The sequence below is a fragment of the Passer domesticus genome, chromosome 2 (genome assembly GCF_036417665.1).
Source record: "Passer domesticus isolate bPasDom1 chromosome 2, bPasDom1.hap1, whole genome shotgun sequence".
Taxonomy (NCBI): Eukaryota; Metazoa; Chordata; class Aves; order Passeriformes; family Passeridae; genus Passer; species Passer domesticus.
In genome coordinates, this window is record NC_087475.1 from 26,433,571 (window position 1) to 26,456,648 (window position 23,078).

The following is a 23,078-nucleotide window of genomic DNA, read 5'->3' on the forward strand; positions in this document are numbered from 1 at the left end:
GTTTCACTCTTTGCTAGAAGGATGGAGACGACCATGTGTTTTCACTTCTATATTAGGTGTTGTCACATATTTTTAAAAACTTGATGGAAAGCTGATAAAAGCTCAAAGTCACCATCTTGTAACTTGATGGCTTCCAAAACACAAGGTGGGTTGTAAAATTAGTTCATATAGCTTATTAAGAACAAAACCCAAACCCAGGATTATTACTTGTCTAATTTGCCCTAGTGACACTTTACAAGCCACCGTACAAGAGAAAAATAAAAAGTACAATAGCATAAACTGCACAAAGATGAGAAATAGAAGGTAAAAAAGCCAACAACAATATATCACAAACAGCTCAGTAAATAATAGTGCAATTTTCCTAGCTAATAGAATGGTTTAACACCTGAATACACTCACACGCCTGATTAAACACTAACAACGTAAACCCATGAAAGAAGATTATAAGTTGTAATATCTCTTTGCAAATAATAGCATATTAGCCACTGTTGCATACTTCTCCAATTACATCCCTTTCATTCTTTTCATCTGGAAAACAGTTCACATTATAATAGCCAGCATCATTTGTGTTTTAAAACAAGCTATTACATTGTATGTGGTGTATATTGCCAAATTGCAGGTCTCTTTCTCCATATATCTAAGGATACTCTCAAAGTTAATAAAATCAGCAATTGGCAGAGCAAGTTATCTTTAACTTGGCTTTCTATGAAAAAAAAAAAGTTTAAACTTCAACAAACACTTACTTCTGGTCACACTGGACACTTTTTCCCAGCCTTCTTCCCTTTTCTTATCAAAGGTTGCCAGGAGCATGAATTGTACCTAACAGCAGCATGCCCACATTTACCAAAATCCATGAGCCTGCCCACATCCACATCCATACAGCTGTGTTTGGCTTCTGCTCAGTTGACTTGAAACACGTGTGGGTGTCTTGAAAAGAAATGTGGAAGGCAAAAACCTCTGTTTTCAGTCATAACAATCTCAGTTCACCACCTTCTCTAATCAGTCACTTTCATCCCTTTCTATTTTCCATGCACTTCCAGCTATGCAATTCACTGTCTCTTTTTGCTTGGACATTCAACCACTGTAATTTACTGACCTTCAGGCCTCCCTCCTGCTTGAATTACTTAGAAATCCCTGGCTGGTTTGAAAATCCTCCAAGTCAGGCAAGAAAAGAGAACCCTTGGAGATTTAAGCGAGCAAAAACTTTCCAACCCAGTGGCAGAATGCTGGGAGACTCCAACACTCTAGCATTTTTGTTGCTGAAGCTCTTAAAGGACAGGATAAACAAAATTTCTCAGGAACAGTTTGGGTATGCTCCATTCTGTTTTAATGCACCAGGTGAGACTCCACCGCCTGCTGCATTTGCATGATTCCTTTAGAGCATAAAGCTCTGTAGTAAATAAAGTCTGAGGCTGAGCTGGTATGGCAATTTATGGGCTTCAGAGGGTGTTCAAAACAAGAAGGGAAATCAGCCCAGTCTTTTTAAAGCATGAGTTTTGAACAGAGGTGATAGTCATTCAGAAAAGGTAGCCTAGATTGATGTATCTGGTAAGAAAAGCCCAGAACAGTAGTCTTCTTTTCAGATAATTACTTTCTCTTTTCTTCCTAGTTTTTTACTCCAGCTGTTCAGGCATATAAAATGATGGTGATGATTTATTCACCATTGCAGAGGCAAGACAATATTTTAAGATTTTTTTATGATCTCTTAAACCATCAGGTACTGGCTATTTACTAAGACAGAACAAGGAAATTTTGGACCAGTCTTCATAACTGATACAGCTATTTCTAAGTTCCCTACAAAGAAAATTCAAATTGGTTAAAATTTTTCCTTTTGTTTTTTTGTCTCCTAGAAGGTTACAATTTGCATGGTCTTTATAGTCAGTCTACCCACTAGTATGCCCATGGGTTTCACAATAAGTCATTGTTAAACTGCTCCTATGACTGAGACATAATCAGAAATTATATCACCACTGTTTCTAGTGATCATCTTTCCTAGACACTCTCTTGGGGTGGATTATCCAATATTATTCTGATAGCACTCTACACTTCTCTTACGAAAGAGCTCTTAGTGTGCTAAAAAAAAGCTTTATAGGAGTAAGGTCCCTTGGAGATAAAGCCAGGGGGAAACAAACAAACAAACAAACAGACGCAAAACAAAACCAAAAAAAACCCCCACAAACAAAAGAAAAATAATAAAGTTAAATGTTGGCAGATACACAAGAGAATTTAGCACATTTTGGTGGCATGCAAAAAGGAATTGAACCTGGCTCTAGTCCACTTCTACCACCTCAACAAGAATGAGGATAGCTGCTAAAGGAGACAGATTAGCTAGTTTCCCCCCACTCTTATTTTGCATTCCTTTTTTCTTGTGCAGAACTGTGGGTCTGTACAGATACAGTGTGAGAAATGAAAAGCAGATAAGACAAATTGAAGACAAAAATTCCCATTTGAAAAAGTAACCTGGTGTAACCTCACACCCAGCAGATATCTCAGGAGTAACAACCATAGCTAACAGAGACCTGACAGAGCCAGAAAGCTCATCTGCCAAAAACTTGTAGGTGCTCTAGATTAGCAGTTTGGGAGGGCCTCTTATTGCTGTTATTATTGAGGTGGACACAAAGATGAGACATTTATATTGACAGGATCCAATGAAAATAAAAATTTTGATCACCCTTTGCTCCCTGATCAGCTGAGAATTGGTTTAAGTTTCACATTTCTCTCAAAGGTTCTGAATGAACTTATGTTGACTGTGACCACCCTATCATTTCTCAGGATAAGTACAGTCCACATGCCAATGAACAGACATCTGACTTAATGCAGTTACTGAGGGCTGGAAAAAGGACATTTCTGAAATATCAGTGTTGGGCTGGAGGATTTCCGAAAAAGTCATTTTAGTCCCTTTCCCAGGAACTGCTGTGAGATCAAGATTGGACTTACAGGTGGAAAGCCAATTGCTCAGGCATATCCATAGCATATACAAATGAAGTAACAGCAGCAGGAGTTTGAGACCAAGTGACCTACACCACTCTAGAGCTCAACTCAGCTGCCATCACCGCATTTTGCCAGACTGGTCGTAGAAAATCAACTTGGCTAAATTATTTTAGGAATTTTGGCTTTGAAATTAGGCTACTATATTTTTTTATGGAAAATTAAGCTTCTTGACAACTTCCACAGGTCCGGCCAGGATAATCATCTCTTAGGCACTGCAAGGCCAATGCCATGGCAGTCTTCCTTGCTTGCCTCTTTCTTGAAGTCCAGTGTGCAAAGCCAGTCATAGGATTCCACTGTAAGATTTACCAGAGTCTTGCTGTGTCTTACATTTGACATTTCTTCTAAGATATTTCTGAAAGAGCATTGTGTCACTGGTTCAGATTAGGCTGTTAATCCTGGGAACCCATGGTAAAATTATCCAAATTTGTACATCAATTTCTTCTTCTTACATGCAGTGATATGCATTCATTTTTTTTCCCTTTTTTTTTTAATATCTGGTCATCTCTTCAGTGTACCAAAATCATTCTGAGTTGCAAATCTGTCCACCACAATGCTTGACAGACTGCCCCAAATTTCATCTCATTAAAATTTTATACCCATATGCTGTCTTTCAACATCAAGGGAGTTGATGTAAAGGAGACTGAGGGAAGAACTCATCGCAGTCTACAGGTTCCTCACAAGGGGAAGCAGAGGGGCAGGCACTGGTCTCTTCACTCTGGTGACCAGTGAGAGGACCCGAGGGAACAGCCTGAAGCTGAGTCAGGGGAGCTTTAGGTTGGACATCAGGAAAGGTTCTTCACCAGAGGGTGGTGGTGCATGGGAAGTGGTCGCAGCACCAAGCCTGACAGTTCAATAAGTGCTTGGACAATGCTCTCAGGTGCATGGTGACTCTTGGGGTGTCCTGTGCAGGGTCAGGAGCTGGACTTCAATGCTCCTTGTGGGTCCCTTACAATTCAGGATATTCTATGATATTATTATTCTACAATTGCATCAATATTGGCTGTGAATACAATAACTGGACAGTTTAAAAAAACTGTTAATGACTTGAGCACAGGAAAGGCTACAATGAGTATCTGTCTGTATGAGGCACTTCGTTGTCCTGACCATTATCAGCAAATTCTAGTGTTTTTTATTTGAACTAATTAGTAGTCAATGACATAGATAAGATGTGTGTTAACAACCTCCACAGGAAAAAAATCACCAGGAGGTTGTTAAATAACAGCAGTGGAAAGGTTAAATTGCTCACTCAGGGCAAGTCTGTACCCTACAGGAAATAATATCCTACACAGGTCTAGTAAAACACTGCTGTCTCAAGCACAGGTATTTAAGACCTGTTCAAAGCATATTGTTCTGGTTGTGGCTCCAATGGCTCCTGATATTGCTACTAAAGTTTTCTTCTGCCTAAAGGTTAACTTTAAGAAATATACCTTTAAGAAGTACATATTTTTATTCTTTCTTCTTTGCTGCACTCATTTGCACTTGTGCCAGCATTGCAGGCAGCCTGGATAAACTCCAAGGCAGACGACTGAAATGCCCTGCACTGAAAATAAAAAAATAAATGAAAACATAACCACCCCTGTGACCTTTGTCAGGACTCTGGGGAGGGAGTGGCAAGTACACTTGCTCCACCACAAATGTAGAAGAAACACAAAGGTACCCAAGTTTGTACTTGAAGCTGGAGGAATCACTATCCACCCTTGGTAGTGGGGGAATGGAAATGCCAGTGAGAATAATGCTCCCATCTGGACCTCTAATCATCTTTGAAAAACAATGACATCGAGGCATGGGATCAGAAGGACCAAATACTAACTGCATGGAAAAGTAGCAGTAATCATTCATCTGGAAGGCATGTTCTAGAGGCATACTTGGGACCCAACCAGAGCATAAGCTTCCACAGAAGAAAAAAAAAAAAAAAGAAGAAGAAGAAAGAAAAAAATATTAAAAGAAAGAGCAACATTTTGTCTGGAAAAGTTGCTCCATGGGAGCTACCCTGGGTATGTGTCATGGGAAGAGGCAGGAAGCAGATCCAGCAGACGTGACCCACTCAAAGTCGGTTCATGGCGTGTTGGCGACTTCAGTTTTACTCACCTGAACAAATTATTGTTCACATTACTTGGTGCAATGACCTAAAAAAGGAAATATACGTATATATACTTTATGTTCCATAAATACATGGTACACATCCCTAGTCTGGAGGCAGATACCCAGGGAAGACAGCAGGGTAAGAGCAAAACCGTAAGTAGTCACTGCGGGTTTGAGCACCACTTCAGCAGCTCAACTCTCTTGAAATGAAAGGGGGCGGCTGCACACATGAAGATCGTCTTGCACAGGGAAGCGCTGTGGTCCGGACTGTGCCGCCAGCCCTGCTCTGTGCCGCTGCTACACGCAGTGTCAGATCCCCGGTGACAAAGCAGTTGCACAAGTTTCTCTGTCCTTTCTGTTCACTTTTTAATAATGTTTTCCTCCGGCCTTCACGTTCTTGCCTTCTGTTTCCTCTCCCTCGGCGCGGCTGCAGGGATTGCAGGGCTGCATTCCCGGAGTGCCATCCGGCCGGGCGGGGACAGCGGGGCTCCGGCCACGGGGACAGCGCCACTCGGCCAGCCTGGTGTGCCACGGTGTGCCACGGCATGTGCCCCTGCCTGCCCCACACAGCGCCTCGGCTTAATTACGGAGAAGGCGTGGAGCGCAAGCAGCGCTCGTGTGATGCAGCTGTATCCGCTCTAATCCTTCATTAATGCCTCATCAAAAGAGCGCTGCACTTTTCGTTTGTTTCGTTTGCCGAAGGTCAGCATACTTGGAAGCTATTGTCATACAGCATTGCAGACTTTTTACATATTTCTCTGGTATTGTTCCAAGCTATTGTACACGCAAATGAGTCAATTGGTATGCAGATTGTCTATCATTAAAACCGTTTCAAAATCAGCTTTGTTGTGGGTTTAGCGAGGAGCCTGCCTACCCTCCCTGAATGTAATGCGAGGTTCTGCGCTGGTGCCGTGAGGTGGCTGTGGAACCTCACATGGGACCGCTCCTCGTTTTCACATTGGCAGAACTGGCAGTGAAATCGTGGGGAATTTTCCCTGAGGACAAGTTCTGAGAACTGAAGTCCTCTGCTTGCCTCACCCTCACTTTGCAAACCACACAGGCTGTGTCTGGCCATATCAGTGCCTGTGCTTTTCCCTCGCCTCCTTCTTTTATTGGGTTGGATTTCGCCTCAGTGTGCGTTCCTAAAGTCTGCAAAACTTTTCCCTGGTCTCCCTGGGAGGCATCACAGCCCCAGAGCTGGTCCCGCCTTTCCAGCAGGCAGCACATCTCTGCAGGTGCCAGCACTGCCTGCACCAGCACCTGCCTCGCTGCCCAAGGCACTGAACCCTCCCCTGCAGCCCAACACATCCAAACTTCACACACATCAGGGCAGAGCCTTTGTTCTTACTACTGAATTTCAGCCTTGAGTGAGAAACAGTGCTTCAGAAAATAAAGGCCACTTTCCTTTTCTATCACCTTCACACAGTTATTTAATGTTTCCTCTGTGGTTTTTTAGCAGTTCTTACCCAAGTACAAGCTCTTGGTGCAGAGTCTGTATTCACTTGTCCACAAAAACTATTTTAATGACTTCTATTTGAAAAAATAAAGTATTTTTATTTGTAGCTGCATTGTGTCAAGTGGCATAAATGTCTTCTGTCTTTAACAAGGGAACTATAATCATAATAAGAAAAAAATTAAGGTTAAAATTAAAAGCTACATTTTTATAAAATAATTCAATGACAAGGAATGTTCATTTTAACAACTAGCAATATATCAGGAGGTTTAGAGGAACAGTAAATGTAAATATGCAATTCTTACCAGAAGTGGAGAAGAGTTGAGCTAGAGACCATCTGTACAAACCCAGTATATACAAGGCTAGGGGACCTCATAAGATGCAGCTGAAATAGTTGGTTAACCTCAATACAAAACTGCTTTCTATCATCTTTGAAAAATCATGCAGGTCACAGTGCCAGACAAGTAGGAAAAGTCTAATTTATGATCATCTACCAAAGAAAGATCTGGGAAACTACACAGCAGTCAAACTCACATTTTCCTGGGAAAAGTTTTGTATTGAGCCTTCATGGAAGGTATGTCCAAGCAGATTAAGGTCAAGAAGGTGACTAAGATAAACCATATTGGATGATAGCCTTCTCTGATGAAACAACTTTCTTGAGGGGAGAACTGTGGAGAAAACACTACCTTGATTTTAGCAAGGTACCTGACAGCATGTCCTAAAAAAAATCCTTGTTGACAAACTGGAAAGTTTTAGTGAGCATGGAATTACAGCAATTCTTGACTACTGAAACCTGTTGCCAACAAGACATATTTTTCCATCTTGGTTTCCAAAGACCAAAGTTAAAACAATAAGCATTAAGAAATTCTCCACCACTTTCAACTATTTCTTTATTTCAAGATGTACAGATGCAAATCAGACACTCATAGCAAGATTTGTCAAGGGTCTTTTTTTAATCACATCTGAAAAAATCTGCTAAAATCAATTTCTAGTCCAGAGCTATTAAAACATTGGCTCTTTGGTGCAGAGAGACCACCTCCCTCATTTGTCAGCACCTGGGGGAGAGATGTCACTCTTTGACACCACTGTTTGTGGCACAGGTGATGGCTAGAGTGCCCTTGGGGATAGTTTTTAATGTCCGTTTGAAGACAAAGTTTAGTTCAGTCTTGAAGCATGATTTGTGATGTACTGCAACTGTATGGACTTGTGTTATTTATTCCAATCTGAGCTGGATTTCAGAGCAATTTGTGTTTGCTGAGCAGACTGAATACTACACATTTGTTTAAAAGGGTACTAGCAGAAACAACATCTTTAGCACAAGTGAATTTTTGGTCTTTTGGTTTGTGTTTTACAGCATCATTGCAGAAAGGAAAATTGTAATTTACATTCTGAAAAAACTCCCACCCTGATGTCAGGTAAATTCATGCAGATAAAATATTTCCAAATTAATTTCTCAGCCAAGAAAATGGCAGTAAGATGTACATGGCATGTGGTGCCTGACAGTGCAGTGGTCTGGTGTAAAAAGGAGGAGGAAAAACAAGGGCAATCTATGCTTTCTGTTTCATTCCCCCTGGCAGGCCTGAGATGAGAGGTTCTCAGGGCATTTTGAACAGGGAGAATTCCTTTCTGTTGCTCATCAGCACTGTCTATCTTCCTATGGCTCAGGGGGAAGAATTGGGCTGCCAGGAGCTTCCACTAGCTCTGCCTAGTCCTAAACAAAGGCAATCACTTAGATCACTTAAGCAAGCAGCAGTAGCACCCAAACACATACAAAAAAAGGTCAATTTATGATTACCATTTTCAGTACAACAACCTAGCAACTCTGGAGCCCTGGCATGATGACAAGAACCTCCTTCCCATCATTGCTTCTTGCCCACTGTGATATCACAACTCATTTTAGGTTTTCAGCTGTATTATCCGAGGTGAGTGGTCACCAGAGACACCATTCAAGTAAATGTGGAATATGGTCACCTCCAAGTCCAATTCACCCCAACTGAAATACTGATGTTACCAATCTTATTTCTATTTTCAGGTTCTTTCCGCTTGAAATATTCCTTGCATTTCGTTGGTCAGAGTAAGTATTTTACAAGGTAAACCCAGTGAAGGAGTACAATTTGATACGTTTGTTGCTACTGAAATCTAGAAAATGTTGCTGTTGCAGGATTGCCACTCATTCAGAGACACAAAGTGAAAAAGAAAACTTCCTGTCAGTGTCAAAACAGATTACCCAAGATTGCACAACAATGTCAAACACTCCACGGGATTATCAGCAATGTGGGGTCTTCCCCTCCAACATACAGATTGCATGATTCCCTCCAGACAGGAGGAACACAAAGGCTGCAGATGTCTATGAACACACCATATTTCAGTCTCTGATTTCATACTGGTTGGGGCAGTGTTGGCTTCAATAGTTACTTCAGTGATGGAGAAAAGAGCTGATCCCCTCCCCACCCCACATAATTCTTTATTAGATGATTGATATTAGCAATTAAGTGCTTGCAGTCACAGGATTCACCACTGAACTTTGGAGTATGGTATTAGCTGGTAACAATACTGAGATCTTTGATATCATTTTCTTTTAATTGGCCTCTTAACTCATATCAGTGTGTATCAGAGTTGAAAAAGATGGAAAAGACCTCTCAGACCATTGGGTCTAACTGTTGTCCTTTTCTGAAACATTTTTTCTCTTATAGAGAAAGAATATTAACTAATACTAATACTGTCTAAAAAAGAAAATAATAAAAATCAGAAGAACACAGACAAAACTCAGGAATATAAACAAAAAGAGGATGTGATTACCATACAAAATACAAATCTCAGCAATAGCTGCAGTCAACTATTCTTGACTTCTAGGAGAGAAGTCCTAGGGCAATGTATGGATTCAGTGATTTCAGAAGAGCAGTCTGGTCATGAGACACCCTACACTAACCCAGCACCAAAAGCAAATGATAAAATGACTGGAATTTCTGTAATTCTACTGTACTCAAAAATCATAAACTGTAATCCACAGCTGCTGTTCAGAAATGAAAACCTAAAAGCACCAAAGTGCCTGCCTCACAACAGTGGAGATGGTAATTTCCTGGTCATGACACTAATTTAGTACAGCCAAACATGCACTACAAGTCAAACAAACTGTGTAGTACAGTCAAACAGACCAGCAGTGTAAGTTGCAGGTTCTATAACTCTGATTATTCTGGGGGAAAATACTGAGCACATTATATTGGGGCAGGGAGGAGGAGAAAGAATGTCTTTGCCTCAGCTACAGAATTTGTGATGTCTTGTCAGCAGATTTTTTCAAGGGATTTGCAGCCTGCTAAGAAGTTAATCTACCCTTTTGATTTTGATTTTTAAAAGGCTTTCTCTTGAGGGTGATATGTCTAATTGTCCAGACAGAAAATGACATCATGGGCTGCATCCCCACCTCTCATGCCCTGTGTCCCACCCCTTCCTGGGACTGTCTCACTACCTGAACATTACCTCTTCTCCACAGCTCCATTCCTCTTACACCAGCAAGAGCAGTTGACAGGTGGGTGTCCCTCCCAGCTGGGAAAGGCAGGTCACCCTGCAGGGTAACCCCTGGGGAGCTCTGCTCACACTGTCAGCAGCGTCTGCACGGCCAGAGGACAAAACCTCTCTGTCTGGCCCTGCAGGGTTGGACATCATCCTCATGAGCCAGAGCAGCTTTGCCTGCATGGCCTGGGAGGGGCCTCTGCATCCCAGGGGTTCAAGCACACTAAGGGCAAAGTGCAAAAAAAGTCACAAACCTGGCTCATTTGAGAGCAAATTTAATTAATGAATTCCACACAACTGTAACTTCAATTAATAGCAATACCAAAGCCTTGTAATGGGTTTGCTTGCTAGAGAGATCTGCAAACCCCCTGCACTCTGAACTGGAACCTTCTCCTTGCTTATCCTGCTCAAAAATTAATTTCTTTCTATTGCAAAAGGCAAAACAATTGTTCAAAAGATAACCGTTTTTTCCTAAATTTTTACATGTTAAACATAATATATGGTTACTTCAATTATCTGACATAATGGCTTTTTTGCAAACAAATCCAGAAACATTTCCTCCTCCAATATCTGGATAGAAGTATATAAATATATAGCAGGAAAATAAACAAGGAAAGAGAAATAAAGTAGATCTTGGTTACTCAAGATATTTTCTAACATCAGTTTTTAAAAGAAGCCATACTTTCCTTTGACACCATTGGGGTTTTAATTTTAGTTCCTAGGATGTTTCATAAGCAGTAAGGTAACTCCTGATCTGCTTCTACAGTTCACTCCTGTAAAGTAACCAGACCTACTAAATGACTACTATTTGTAATACCAACCTTGAGAAAAAACCCAGAAAAAATCTAGATACCTAAGGTTATTATAAATATATCACAGTATTGAAAATTAGCATAACTAAATGTCTTATGTAACTTCTTAACAAGAACATTTGTTCTGAATCCAAAACTCCTGGCTACAACCAAAGTGATTTAAATAGAACAAGTATTTATGAAAAAATTATTTATATTTTCTTCTTAAGAAAGGAAATGGTGCTTTCTATAAACAAAAGAACATGTGATTTCTTTGACACAGATATAAGTTACAGTGGAAAAAGCTCAGAAAACTTCAAATAAAATTGACATTTTTAAAAGGATGATTTAACAAGTTGATTGGATGAGGTTCAATCAGCCCATACAGTCTGGTAATTCTAGAAACACCAGTGTAAAAAACCCTGCTTTTTTTGCTTTCTGCTGTCCAGTGTGACACAAGCCCTGGCTGAGAACATGTTGCCTGCAGCAGTGGTGACCTCACCTTGAGTCCATGCTGCAGGGACAATGCATCACACCCAGTTCAAGCACACCCCCTTGGTGTGGCTGATGCAGCAGCACAGGGCACCCCACAACAGCAGAGACTCTGCCCAAGTGCCCCAGGAGCTTCCAGCCATTCAAGCAAAATCCAGTTACAGTCTAATTATTGCTAGAAGCTGTCCTAAATTCTGACCCAAGATTTCCCAGGGAGGGAGATGTGCAATATTTTGACCCAGGCAGTAAATTGTTTACAGATTTAAAGCCCCAGTGCCAAAGGCTAGGATCACCACAGCCTCCAGAAAAGGTCACCAGTATTTTTTACTGGGGGACACTGTTTCCTTTTCCATTATTCCTCAACATGAAGAAGTGAGCTCCTTTGACAATGCAGCTGTTCATTTAGTGAGGTTACAGCTTGGCCAGATGGAAAGTGGAATTCTTATTCATAGAAAAGGCTACTATATAAATAAAAATACACTTCTGTTATAAGTCACAACCTTGTCTTGAAAAAATATAGCACACATTACTTTGTCTGCACTTTGAATCAGAATTCATAATTCATATAATAGCCAAAGTATCCCAGATTATGAGGCCACAGCTGAAAATGCACCATTTGCAATTCTCCACTGTCCTCTAAAGGCTGCTTCAGGAATTTCAGTCTCTGAGTTTGAAAAGCAAACTGCATCCACGTACTAGAGAACAAGTCAGCAGGTCCAAGAAATGTGAGTGGTTTATGAAGAGCTTCAGCTGGAGCTCTGCAAGGCCCTGCAAACATTGGTCTGACCAGGGACACAGAGCCACCACGCCTGTGACATGTGTGACACTGCACTGGCAGCATCACTGGCTCCAGCAAGGTGTGGGATCAGCAGGATTTCTGTTCTCCTGCATCCTGATACAGTTCATTTTGCTGGTGAGGTTTGGAAGTCCCTCAGCATGGCCAGGTGCCTGCTACAAGTACCAATGTGCATTCAAATCAGCTTGCTAAAACTGAACCAAAAAATTTGGTCTTATTTGGCGCCTTCCAACCCATTAAAGGTGATTATGAGGAGTTCTTGTTTATAAAGGAGAAAGGTTAAACTTAAAATATGCCTGAAATTATACAACTGTCCAGTAAGAAACCCTCTAGTTCAAGCCACAAACAGCTGTAAACTTCTACGCAGCTATTTCTTCTGAGTCACTTACAGTATTGCCCTTTCACAGTCTTAGTCGAGGAAGTGGTAGCATTTATTATTTTACTTTGCTTCCTGGTTACCATCCAATTTCTCTTTTTTTGGTAATTATTTCCTATTATGCTATTAATGTCTGTTTTGATCTTTTCATTTGAAGGAATTTTCTTTAGATTTCCTGAACATTTTGCCTGTGAAATACTGGAACATACTGGAACCGATGCGCATGTTCTAACTCTGAGATAAGTCTGGATCTGATTCTGGTTTTGTCTTAAACTTCAGTTGTGTAAATAAAGTGTCAATGAGTGGAAATTATGCTTTTCTCATTTATCAAGTACCATTTTCAAGCCACATTTCATGTTCTTTTTATGCTTCCTGTTCACCACTAAATGGCGCAATTTCACTTCTCTCCTTCTGATGGTTCTATTGCCTGTTTTATAAAGAATTTTTGTTTCTTCCTTTTCTACCCATCATAATATGCTCTATATCTTATTTTTACACATCAGGTTGTTAAAGGAAAGCTCCCAGTTGCCTTTTCAGCATGTTTGTAATCTCCCTCTGTTTCTTTATGTTCTTCAACAGGTTCAACAAAAGCAAGAGATAAAATTCAGTACAAATACCCTCTTTTAAGAAGTTAATGCAGTGCCTTAGAAAGCAAAGCAGAAGACTGTTCTTTACCTCCCTCTTGGTAATTTTTGGAAAAACTTTAAAGGGTGATGAAGTGGCCTTGAGCAGCTTTGGGAATGTTCCCATTGTAGAAGTGAGAGGCATCCTAGATGCCTAAATACTTTGTTCTTGTGGCAGGTAACTCAAATGTAAATAATTCATTTTCATTTTCTGCAGCACTGGAAGAATTCATACACGGGCTAATCACCTTGTGACAGCTTTTTCCTATCATATGTTTTAATATTCAGACTGATGGTAATAATTATTCCAATTGCATTTTCTATACCCAAATGTTTAGCTAACTTAATTGCTGTTCTGATAACTTCTGAAGGAAAACATTTAACATAATTTTCTCCACAAAGAGCTAAAGTGAATTAAATGTGCAGTGGTAGAAATTTCACCTCCTACACTCCTCAGATTTTTCTTGGTATGCTTTTCCTTCTCTACTATTTCCTGAGCGTCTCTTTGGTCACCATTTGATGCCTTTCAGGACTCCTTCTCTCTTCGCTGCCCTTCTCCCCCTTTGTGAATGAATATCCACCAGTTTGGTTTCTTTAACTCTCCTGACCTCTGTGTTCTCTCTGACCCCATGCCCCTCTGGTCAGCTTTGGCTTTCCACCTGCACTTGAGTCCCTCTTTCCACTCATGTGGCACTCAGGTTTTTATGATGTTTTTATAACATCATCAGTCCAATGATGTTATAAAAGAATGCACAGTACTGGGTTGTCAGAGTCTATTAGCAAAAAGCTAACTTTGGAACAAAAAGAAAGAAAATAAATACTGACTGAGGTACCTTAGCTGCTTTTCTGGTGAAAGAGAGTAAGCACCAAGTTAATTCTCATTAGTGATTTCCACACCTTAAGGACTGCAATGCACCAAGCTAGCAAAAATAGTTAAAATACTACCTCAGAGAGCCTGCTACTTTGGAGAGTCTGAGTAGTTAATATCTTAAAGTCATAGTATTTTTGTCAACATATAATGTTTTCATTATATTTTAAAACTGTGGTTCAGCAAACCCTCAGAATGATACGTGTTAAATCAATGGCAGCAGAAACTTTTCACTCCGCACAACTGCAGATTAAGAAAGAGTATTTTACTTGTAATTGTTTGTTATTATCATCCTTGAGTAAGTAATTTGGTTTTGTTAAATAGGGTAGAGCAGGCAATGGTTACAATGCCCCTGTAGAAACTAGACAGAACTATTTCCTGCCTTCTGAAACAGCAGGTTCTTGTACCTGTCCCTGCTCTACTTGCCGATATTTGCACATCTCATGCAGCTCTCCCAACATTTTCCTCTCTCCAGTTAGCAGAATCTTATTAGAGGCTAAAGTGGCGTTTTAGGTTTCAAGTAATCAACAGATGATTTTCAAAATTAATGAGGCACTTTGGAGAACTCCCTGAGCACCCTTATGTGAATGTGAAATACATTCTGTCATCTCTGAGGCTGCTCATTCAGGTGAAAATTGAAATGAGTACAAATGTGCAGAGCCACGGCTTGTTTCTAAGGTCAGCATTAGGCAACATTCATGTAAGATCACAGACAACTCCAATCTTTAAGTCTAGAAGTTTAAAATAAAGCTTCAATTTTCTGTCCAAATACCCCCCTTTCCCCCAACCATTTATTACCTTGTAACTCTTAGTTTGTTAAAAAAGTTACATATGTAATTAAAGAGAGTCCTTAATACTGAAAGTCATTGTTAGATGTAGTGTACTGGAAGGTATAGCTTCACATTGACCAAAGAAAATTGGCCATTCCTGGTAAGAATGCTATTTTAAAAGGTTGAAAAAGTTCTTGTCCAAAACATGAACACCTTACATATGTGACAAGAGGAAGATAAAATCCTTCCACAACTAATTTTAACAAAACAAATCATGTAGATATAGGCTTTTTAAATAAATAGTTTACTCCTTTGCAAGGCTGAGAGACCTTGGCATTTATTCACTGCCTCTGGTATAAGAGGAGAAAATACACAGGGCCTTGACTGGATAGAATCACTTAAAAAAAACTTGGGTTATGATTATATTCTGTCCTTGATCTCCTACCCTAAGCTTATAACTAATTCACTGGAAAATACATTATATCATGCACTTCTCCATGTCCTAGTGCATGCTTCAAAATACTAATCTGCATCATACTGTACCCTGGTGCAGTCAAGCTGTTAGAATTTACAGAGGGAGATGAAACTTTCACAAGTTGTTTTTTAACTTTTTCTTCTTCAGAGGTCATATTAGTTAAGACATTATTTCCCTTCAATTACCAGAATATCCCTTGTAGTTTAAAAAAACAAAATATTTTCCAGCTCCTTTATTTTTAAAGCATTTTTGATATTGGTAGCAACACATGGATAGTTCTTCAACCAGATGACTGTTGCATATTGTATGACACCCTATGTTGGGTGATAGTTTTGTTCTTGATTTCTGCATTTCTACTTTTACTGCAGTTTCTCCAAAATTTCTTAGGCCTTGACAACCCTGAAAAGGAAGGGGCCCAGTGTGCAGGCTCAGTTAGCAATGGCCCTGGGACAGGATACAGTGAGCAGGAGCTGGGCTTGTTCTAGCCTGGAAACATGGCTGGAGACACAGACACAGACCTGTATTTGTATTTTCAGACACTGTAACTCTAAGAAAAAACCACTGAAATTACCAGTCAAAAGTGTGCATTAAAAAATAAAGAGCATCCTTGTATAGTAAATGTGTTACTAAGCATTACTCTTTAACACTGACTGCAGTATATAACTTCAGTGTTGAATAATAAAGAGGTGAACACCTCTCACATTTCTCCTCAGAAATGTACCTGAATGGTGCTGCTGCCACCCACTACAAGGAGAGCCACTTGCACAGTCACAGCAGCAGGAGCCTGTCTCTATGTGCATTTATGTAGAATTCAATATTGGTCTTTGAGCACAAATGAAATATAAGATCATTCCTCTCCCACTTGTTAGGAATTGTTGACAGAGGTGAGGTTGTCACAAGAAAACCTGTGTAAATTGAAATAAACATACCAGCTGCCAGGTTAGAGGGTAAGAGACTGGTGTCCACCCACAAAGAAGCATGGGACAATGGCAGGTCCCCACTGGTGCCCTCAGCCTGGCAGTCAGAGCAACTCCTGCAGCAGTGAAGATTTTTCCCAGATGAACAGGTTGCTGTAGAACCACATCAAAATGATCATTCCCAGCACAGCCAGTACTGTGTTTCCTGGGTACTGCTGGATTCATTTTAGGAGCAAAGAGAGTTTAACCTTCCTCTGGAACTTGTCCTCTAGTTCCAACCTTGCTGCTACCATCATGCAATATCTCTCAACCCAATGGCCAAAAGAGTGCTCATGCAGCCTATTTTTTTTCCTAAGTTTTGGTCCAAACACAATCAAATAATCTTTGCTGTTCTTCCAGACTTTTCCTCAATATGCTCCCACCACACTGGCAAAAACTGTCAATGATCCATGACCTTATGATGTCAAGCTCAGCATTTTTCAGCTTTCCCTTGGCTCATGGAGTCCATCCTTGCTCACAGCTGAAATGCTGTGACACCCAGCAACAGCACCTGCACCAGCAGGGCACAGGGTGAAAAGCCTTCCATGCTTTAACCAAAGCAAGGATTCTGAGGGCTGCACAACAGGAATCCTGGTGTCCAGAGAGCAAACCAGCTAGTCCAGGGCTGCATATGGTCCCCACCAGAGCTGGCTGCCATGATGAGTCACAGCAGCCTTTCCTGCATGGCCGGGCAGGTGCCTCTGACTCCCAAGGGTTCCAGCAGAGTAAGGGCAAGAGGCAAAAAAGGCCACAGACCTGGCTGAGCTGAGGGTAATTGTTAATTAATGAACTGCACACAACTCTCAGTGCAGATAAGACTAGTACCAAAATCCTGCTATGGGAAGAGTTCTGTAAATTAATATGCTTCTAACTGGAAGCTTCTCCTTCCTTAACCTGTGAAAAAATCATAAACTTTCAATTACAAAAAGCAACACACTTCTGTGAAAGATAATTGTGTTTTTATTTTTCTAAGCTCGCACTTGTGGAACATAATAAATGACCTGATATAATGACAACTTTGCAAAAGAAGAATCCCTCTCTCCCCAACATCTGGACAGCAATATATAAATATTTACAATGAAAAAAAAATAGGAAAGTGAAGAGAATGAAGTCAACATTAGCCAAGTCAGTTTGTTTCTACATATCTGATTCTGAACATTAAGTAGTCAAGATGAACCAACACTTTCCTTCAGTACTGAGGCTTTAACCCCATTTTTAGATCTTATGTGCAACAGATACACTCCTGACTCTGCTTTTATAGTTTGCTCCTATACAGTAACCATAGAATTTCCCCACTAAATTTTTATTCCAGGTTTTTAACTTTGAAAACAACAAAAAATTAAATATAACTTTATATGTCTCCTGATACAAAGTTTCTCACACAGTCAAACACATCACAACACTGAAAATCAGCATAACGAAATGCTGTATAGCTTCTTAACAAGGACAATAGGTCTGGGTCCTGATCTGTTTGCTTTAACAAAACCTCTCTTCAAATAGAACAAGTACATATAGAAAAAATAACCTTCTTATTTTCTTATTAAAAAAGGAAATGGTGTTTTCTATAAACAAAAGAACATGTGATTTCTTTGACACAGATATAAGTTACAGTGGAAAAAGCTCAGAAAGCTTCAAATAAAATTGGCGTTTATTTAAAAGGATGGTTTTACAAGTTGATTGGATGAGGTTCAATCAGCCCATACAGTCTGGTAATTCTAGAAACATCAGTGTAAAAAACCCTGCTTTTTTGCTTTCTGCTATCCAGTGTCACACAAGCCCTGGCTGAGAACAGGTTGCCTGCAGCAATGGAGACACCGATCCCACAGTCTGGCTGCACTGTGCCACCCTGGTGGCCCTGGCTGCTGTGTCACATGTGAGAGCTCCGTCTGCCCCGCACGCCCAGCGACACCCGCAGCCGCGGCTCTCTGGCCTTGTAGTGCTCGTTGAAGTCCAGCCTGAAGCTCAGGAACCGAAGGCTCTCGTCTGAACTGGTTGTCAGCAGGACCAAGAACTGCTGGACGATTCCCTGAAGAGGAAAGAAAAACCCAAGGGACAGTTAAGGAAGCATCCCTGGTGTGTTTTGAACAGGAATATCACGTGGTGCACAGATCTGATAAACAGGAAGACAGAATCTGGGAAAAAGCAAGCACAAGGGTTTGTATCCAACAGTTATGGTGGATTCATTCTTTCTGCAAAACCCCAGATCTTAATTTTTATTTTTTAAATATCTGCTATGCATGCCAGAATCTGCAGTGCAAACAGCTTGGCCTTTTGAAGTGTGCTCCCCACTCCCTGTGCCCTGCTGCCACACTCCATCTGTCTGAAGGCTCCCAGGCTGCAGAGCAGCTGCCTCTGTGTGCCACTGCCCCAGGACAGCATTCAGGATCCAACCTGTGCCAGCAGGACACCTCACCTTGAGTCCCTGCTGCAGGCACAATGCCTTCCAGGCCAGCATTAGGCACTGCCAGCTTCAAACATACCATTTGATGTGGCTTGTACAGCAGCACGGGGCATCCCGGAATAGCAAAGCATGTGCCCAGGAGGGCAGTTGGTGCTGCAGACCCAACCAGACTGAGCATCTGGAGCAATTTGAGGGGCGAATTGCACTTGGCAGAAGGGAGGTACACTTCTGTATCCCATCTTCCCATTCGGCTCTAACCATACCACAGGACACCACAGGACACAGGAGGATGGGAAGACTCATTTGAAGAGCTCATTCCTAATCTCCAACAAACAGTAACATGAACATGCCCATAACTAGAGCACTGCATTACTTCCAAAGTGACCAAAGCTGGCCATGGAAATCCTGTTTGGAAAATCCATAACTGGGCTCAGAATGAATACAGCCCAAGCAGGCAAAACCTAGATTGCCAACTTGTAGAGCATATAAACCACAAATTATTTACAACCTACACTTAAAGACCGAGGCTCATTTTGCTGGGGAATGGTAGCTTTAGCATCAGATATAACAAATAAAGACAAAGCCAGAATAAATTACTTACAGAAGATAGCCTGAACGTGCTCCCCCAAACATCTTATCCACTACCCCCCACCTCCCCAGTGACCTTAAAATTAAGTGTCAGGCCCTTAATCAGAAACTTTCTGCAGTCTTTAATAGCAATGACTTGCAAAAACTATGAGTAAAAAAATGGAATGCAGAAGGAATTATATCTCTTTCCCCCTCAGACTATGCCAAAAGATAGATATTACTTTCTCTACTGGAGGAAGAAAACAACTTCCATGAAATTACTCCTCTCCTTTATCTGGGGAATATAAATGAAAACCTTTGACTACTAAGCAACAGTAAACACAGGCTTATAAGCACATAAGGAAAAAACAAAGACCAAAGACCTAGCTCCACAAACTGCACACACATGAATACAGGAGTTACATCTACTCAATATTTGAAATTCATTTCTACACAAAGCACAGCATATTTTTGAAAGATATAATTTAAGAGGCACCTGGTAAAAGTGAGTGAGTATTCGCAGCTGTGAGCACATTTTAGGTATTGAGTCTTGAAATTCTTTCATCCTCTTGTTCTCTTCTTCCTCTTCTGATGCAGTTACACCCCACTTGCCCTACACAGAAACCAAACAAGTTAAGAGGTGAAGCATCACATGATTCAAGTTGCTACCTGGGCCACCTTCTACCCAGCTACATCAGGTTTATAAAAACCAACCATTGCCATAGAAAGACAAACACAGAGCCTCCAAAATGGAAACTATCAGACCCCCCTTGGTGGTTGTACAGCACATAAAAGAAATAAGAGGCTTATTAGCAAGGCAAGTCTCACCAACAGTGCATGTCAGTCTTGCAGCAAGGAGACAGACATGGAGCTACAGCACGTTTTACAAAAGGGGTCCATTTACTTCATCTAAAAGAGCCCTAAATTTCTCATCCTCCAAAGTCCACTAGATAAATCAACTCAGATTTTGGGCAAGACAGAAATCAAAAACACCACTCAGCTGTTTTGCTTGAAGTCACCAGCAACTTCTGACGACCTTTACATCTGCCCAACTACATTTTTCATTTTTACTGTACCTCTACATGGTATCTAAAATCCTCCATATATCAAAAGCCTCAATTAATTTTCACATTCTAGAAATATCCTTCTTGTACCTCAAGTTCACGCTGTTTTTTCCTCTCTTCAAATTGCAACCTCAGCTGCAGCTCCTCCAGAGCAGCTCTGTACATTGCATCTTGGGCATTCTGGAGCTCAATGATCTGGTCAAAAACTGCTCGAAGCTGATTGAGAAGTACCTGTGAGACAGGTTACAAAATAATTAAACAGCTGTACAGCAAAAGAGTTTTAGTCTTACTATCCTTCTCCAGAAAAGGAGCAAAGAAAAAAGTAAAAGAAAAAAAATTTTTTACACAGCTAGAGAGACTGTTCTGCAAAGCCCTAAGTCAGCTGTGCTACAATTACACAGCTTATCAGATGAAAAAAAACTGGCCCACACTACAGCAAGTTTTATTATCAACATGTGTCAGTATGTCTGGGCAGTAGGTACTGAACCTACCATTACAAAATCTTATATCAGAGGAATAAAAATTACTCTTCCCTTACAATGTTAAAGAAGGTCATTCCTTACATATATGCCAAGATCATAAAGTTACAATTACATGCAAAGGAGACGACTTACCCTGGAATCACTATCCAGTAAGCACCGAGCTATGATTGTATCCAGAAAAACTTCATGAGCTGCAATGATGTGATCCAAGTCCTGTGCTTGCTGGACCTTGTTCCAGAGTTCATCCCATGAACATTCTAGCACCTGGAGCAATGATACAGGATTGGGCTGTTTCAATTTGCTAGATGACAAGTTCTTTAAAATTTAAGACACGCAACTCATACAGAATATTGCAAGTGCTTAATTTTCTAAGTAACTAATTGGGTGGGTAGAGTATACCTCAAATGTAATGTAATACTGCATTTGATGAATGAAATGGACCATTTCTGATGCCAAAACATGACACTGATGCAGCACGCCAGAAAGCTCTGTAAAAAATTCAAAGAGACAGCATGTTAAAGGCTGCATGGACAAGCACAGCCAACAAATCAGCTTGATACATTTTTTCACCATATTGAATACTTGGTAACACAGCCACTAATCTTAGTAGCAGCAGTGACCTTCTGAGGCCAGGTCTTCTCTCCCACCCACCACAAGTTCTTAATTATGAAATAATAAATTTGTAAGTATTACTATGCCATAAAGAAGTGTAACGTTCAATAGTTATTTTTTACTGAAAGACATGTAGATAGCTGAAAATAAATTCAAGAGTAAGCCAGTACAGATGCTCACAAATACAGCTATATTATCTAGCTAAAAAATAAAATCAAAAAGTCCTGGTCCATGAAACATAGACCAGAGGCACTATATTTCAGAGCTTTCCTATTTCTTCTCAAACACCTTTCTCTTCTTAGCCTCTTCTGTTCTTAGCTAAACAAAAGCAGAAGGAATAAGTGAAGGTAAAACTAATAAATTCAGAACTGTGCATGTATGAGACTTAATAGTTAAAAGACAGCATAAGAAAGAGGGAGACATGGGGTACAAATAAGAAGGCATCAAGGAAGATGAATACAAAGGGATGGAAGAGTTACAGTCTCACAACCAGGTCAGCACAAAGATAGATTAGTGGAACTTTTCAAGACAGGGATCAAGGATTAAGTAAAACAACAGATAGGAAACATCTATTTAAAATGATGCTGTTATTTTATCTTGATCATCCTTAACATCATCTACCATTAAACAGCCAGTCAAGAGGAGCACCAAAATGCAAAATTAATCTGAACATGATTCATCACTCTTTTCCCTCTTAACACACAATTTAAAATAAGATGCAGTCATCTGTATCTATTTTAGAAGTATGTCATCCATCTGGACACCTCTCACCTGGCATGCTTTTCAGAAGCTTTGCATTGCACATGTGCCCTTTCCATATATCAGTAAGAATGTACTCCATTCTCTTCGCTCTCCAAAGGAAATTAAATACTCTTAGATAGTGGCTCATGCACTCACGTGTAAATACCTACAAAACAAAGAAAATACCAGTACAAATTAATAGACATACCATATGTCCTGAAGTATAAAAAAGCCCCCTCACAGTTCATCTTATCTGATCTATGCAGTTTATTGGTAAATATTGAGGGGAAAAAAAGTTTCCAGGAAATCCCAGAGCTTTTGGAAAGATCCTCCCTTGAGGCCTGAACAGAGCACTGCTGGAAGTGAAAGAAGGGGTGAACGAAACAAAGCCCAAGCCTATTTTAAAACTGCATATGAAAATTCCTTCTGCTGGTCAGACTCTCAGTTTGTCCTGTTTAAAAAAAAGTTCTTTACAAGTTCTTTATAAAGGCTAAATACTTTCAGATAAACAATGCAGCTACCTATCAAATGCCATTTAGACAGCACAAATAAGTTCTCCAAAAATACATTCTTCAGTTCCTTTCAAATTTTCCCAAATTAGTATCTACAGACTAGTAATTATCAAAGAATAGGAGCACCCAATTTATTAACTACTTGCTAAAAACTGTGCTGGAACAAATGAATTACAGATTTTCAGTAATAACCATTTTCAATGTAGCTTTTCAGCACTCACACTAACTGGTAAGAATTGAGATTTTTGCTTAATTGTTGATACAGTGGGCACATCCTAGATGAGAAAAAAAAAAAATCTGATTTCACACTCCAGAACAAAAAGGTTACTTCAATTAAAAAAACTTAGCAATTTAATTCAGCACCCAAAACACATTCAGAGCCATCAGTGTATGACATTACCGTTGCTATTGGCCCATCCACATGATAGTCTAAGCTGAAGACATCCCATCCAGTGTCCCCAGGAGATACCTGCATTAAAAAGATATGGTACTGTCAGTGTATAATCAGAGCATACT

The 23,078-nt window shown here is 40.3% G+C and overlaps 1 protein-coding gene across 1 annotated transcript in view; it reads right to left on the bottom strand.

Moving 5' to 3' along the window:
* Nucleotides 1-17,120: 17,120 nt before the first annotated feature.
* Nucleotides 17,121-23,078, bottom strand: part of TUBGCP3 (tubulin gamma complex component 3) — a 48,480-nt gene continuing 42,522 nt past the window's right edge. Inside the window, exons 16-22 of the mRNA XM_064407833.1 lie at nt 22,963-23,031; nt 22,081-22,216; nt 21,097-21,185; nt 20,830-20,961; nt 20,306-20,446; nt 19,648-19,764; nt 17,121-18,209 (exon numbers count right to left, since the gene is read on the bottom strand). Of these exons, the coding sequence (XP_064263903.1) occupies nt 18,051-18,209; nt 19,648-19,764; nt 20,306-20,446; nt 20,830-20,961; nt 21,097-21,185; nt 22,081-22,216; nt 22,963-23,031 (843 nt within the window). The 3' untranslated portion in view covers nt 17,121-18,050. The remainder of the gene's footprint in view (nt 18,210-19,647; nt 19,765-20,305; nt 20,447-20,829; nt 20,962-21,096; nt 21,186-22,080; nt 22,217-22,962; nt 23,032-23,078) is intronic.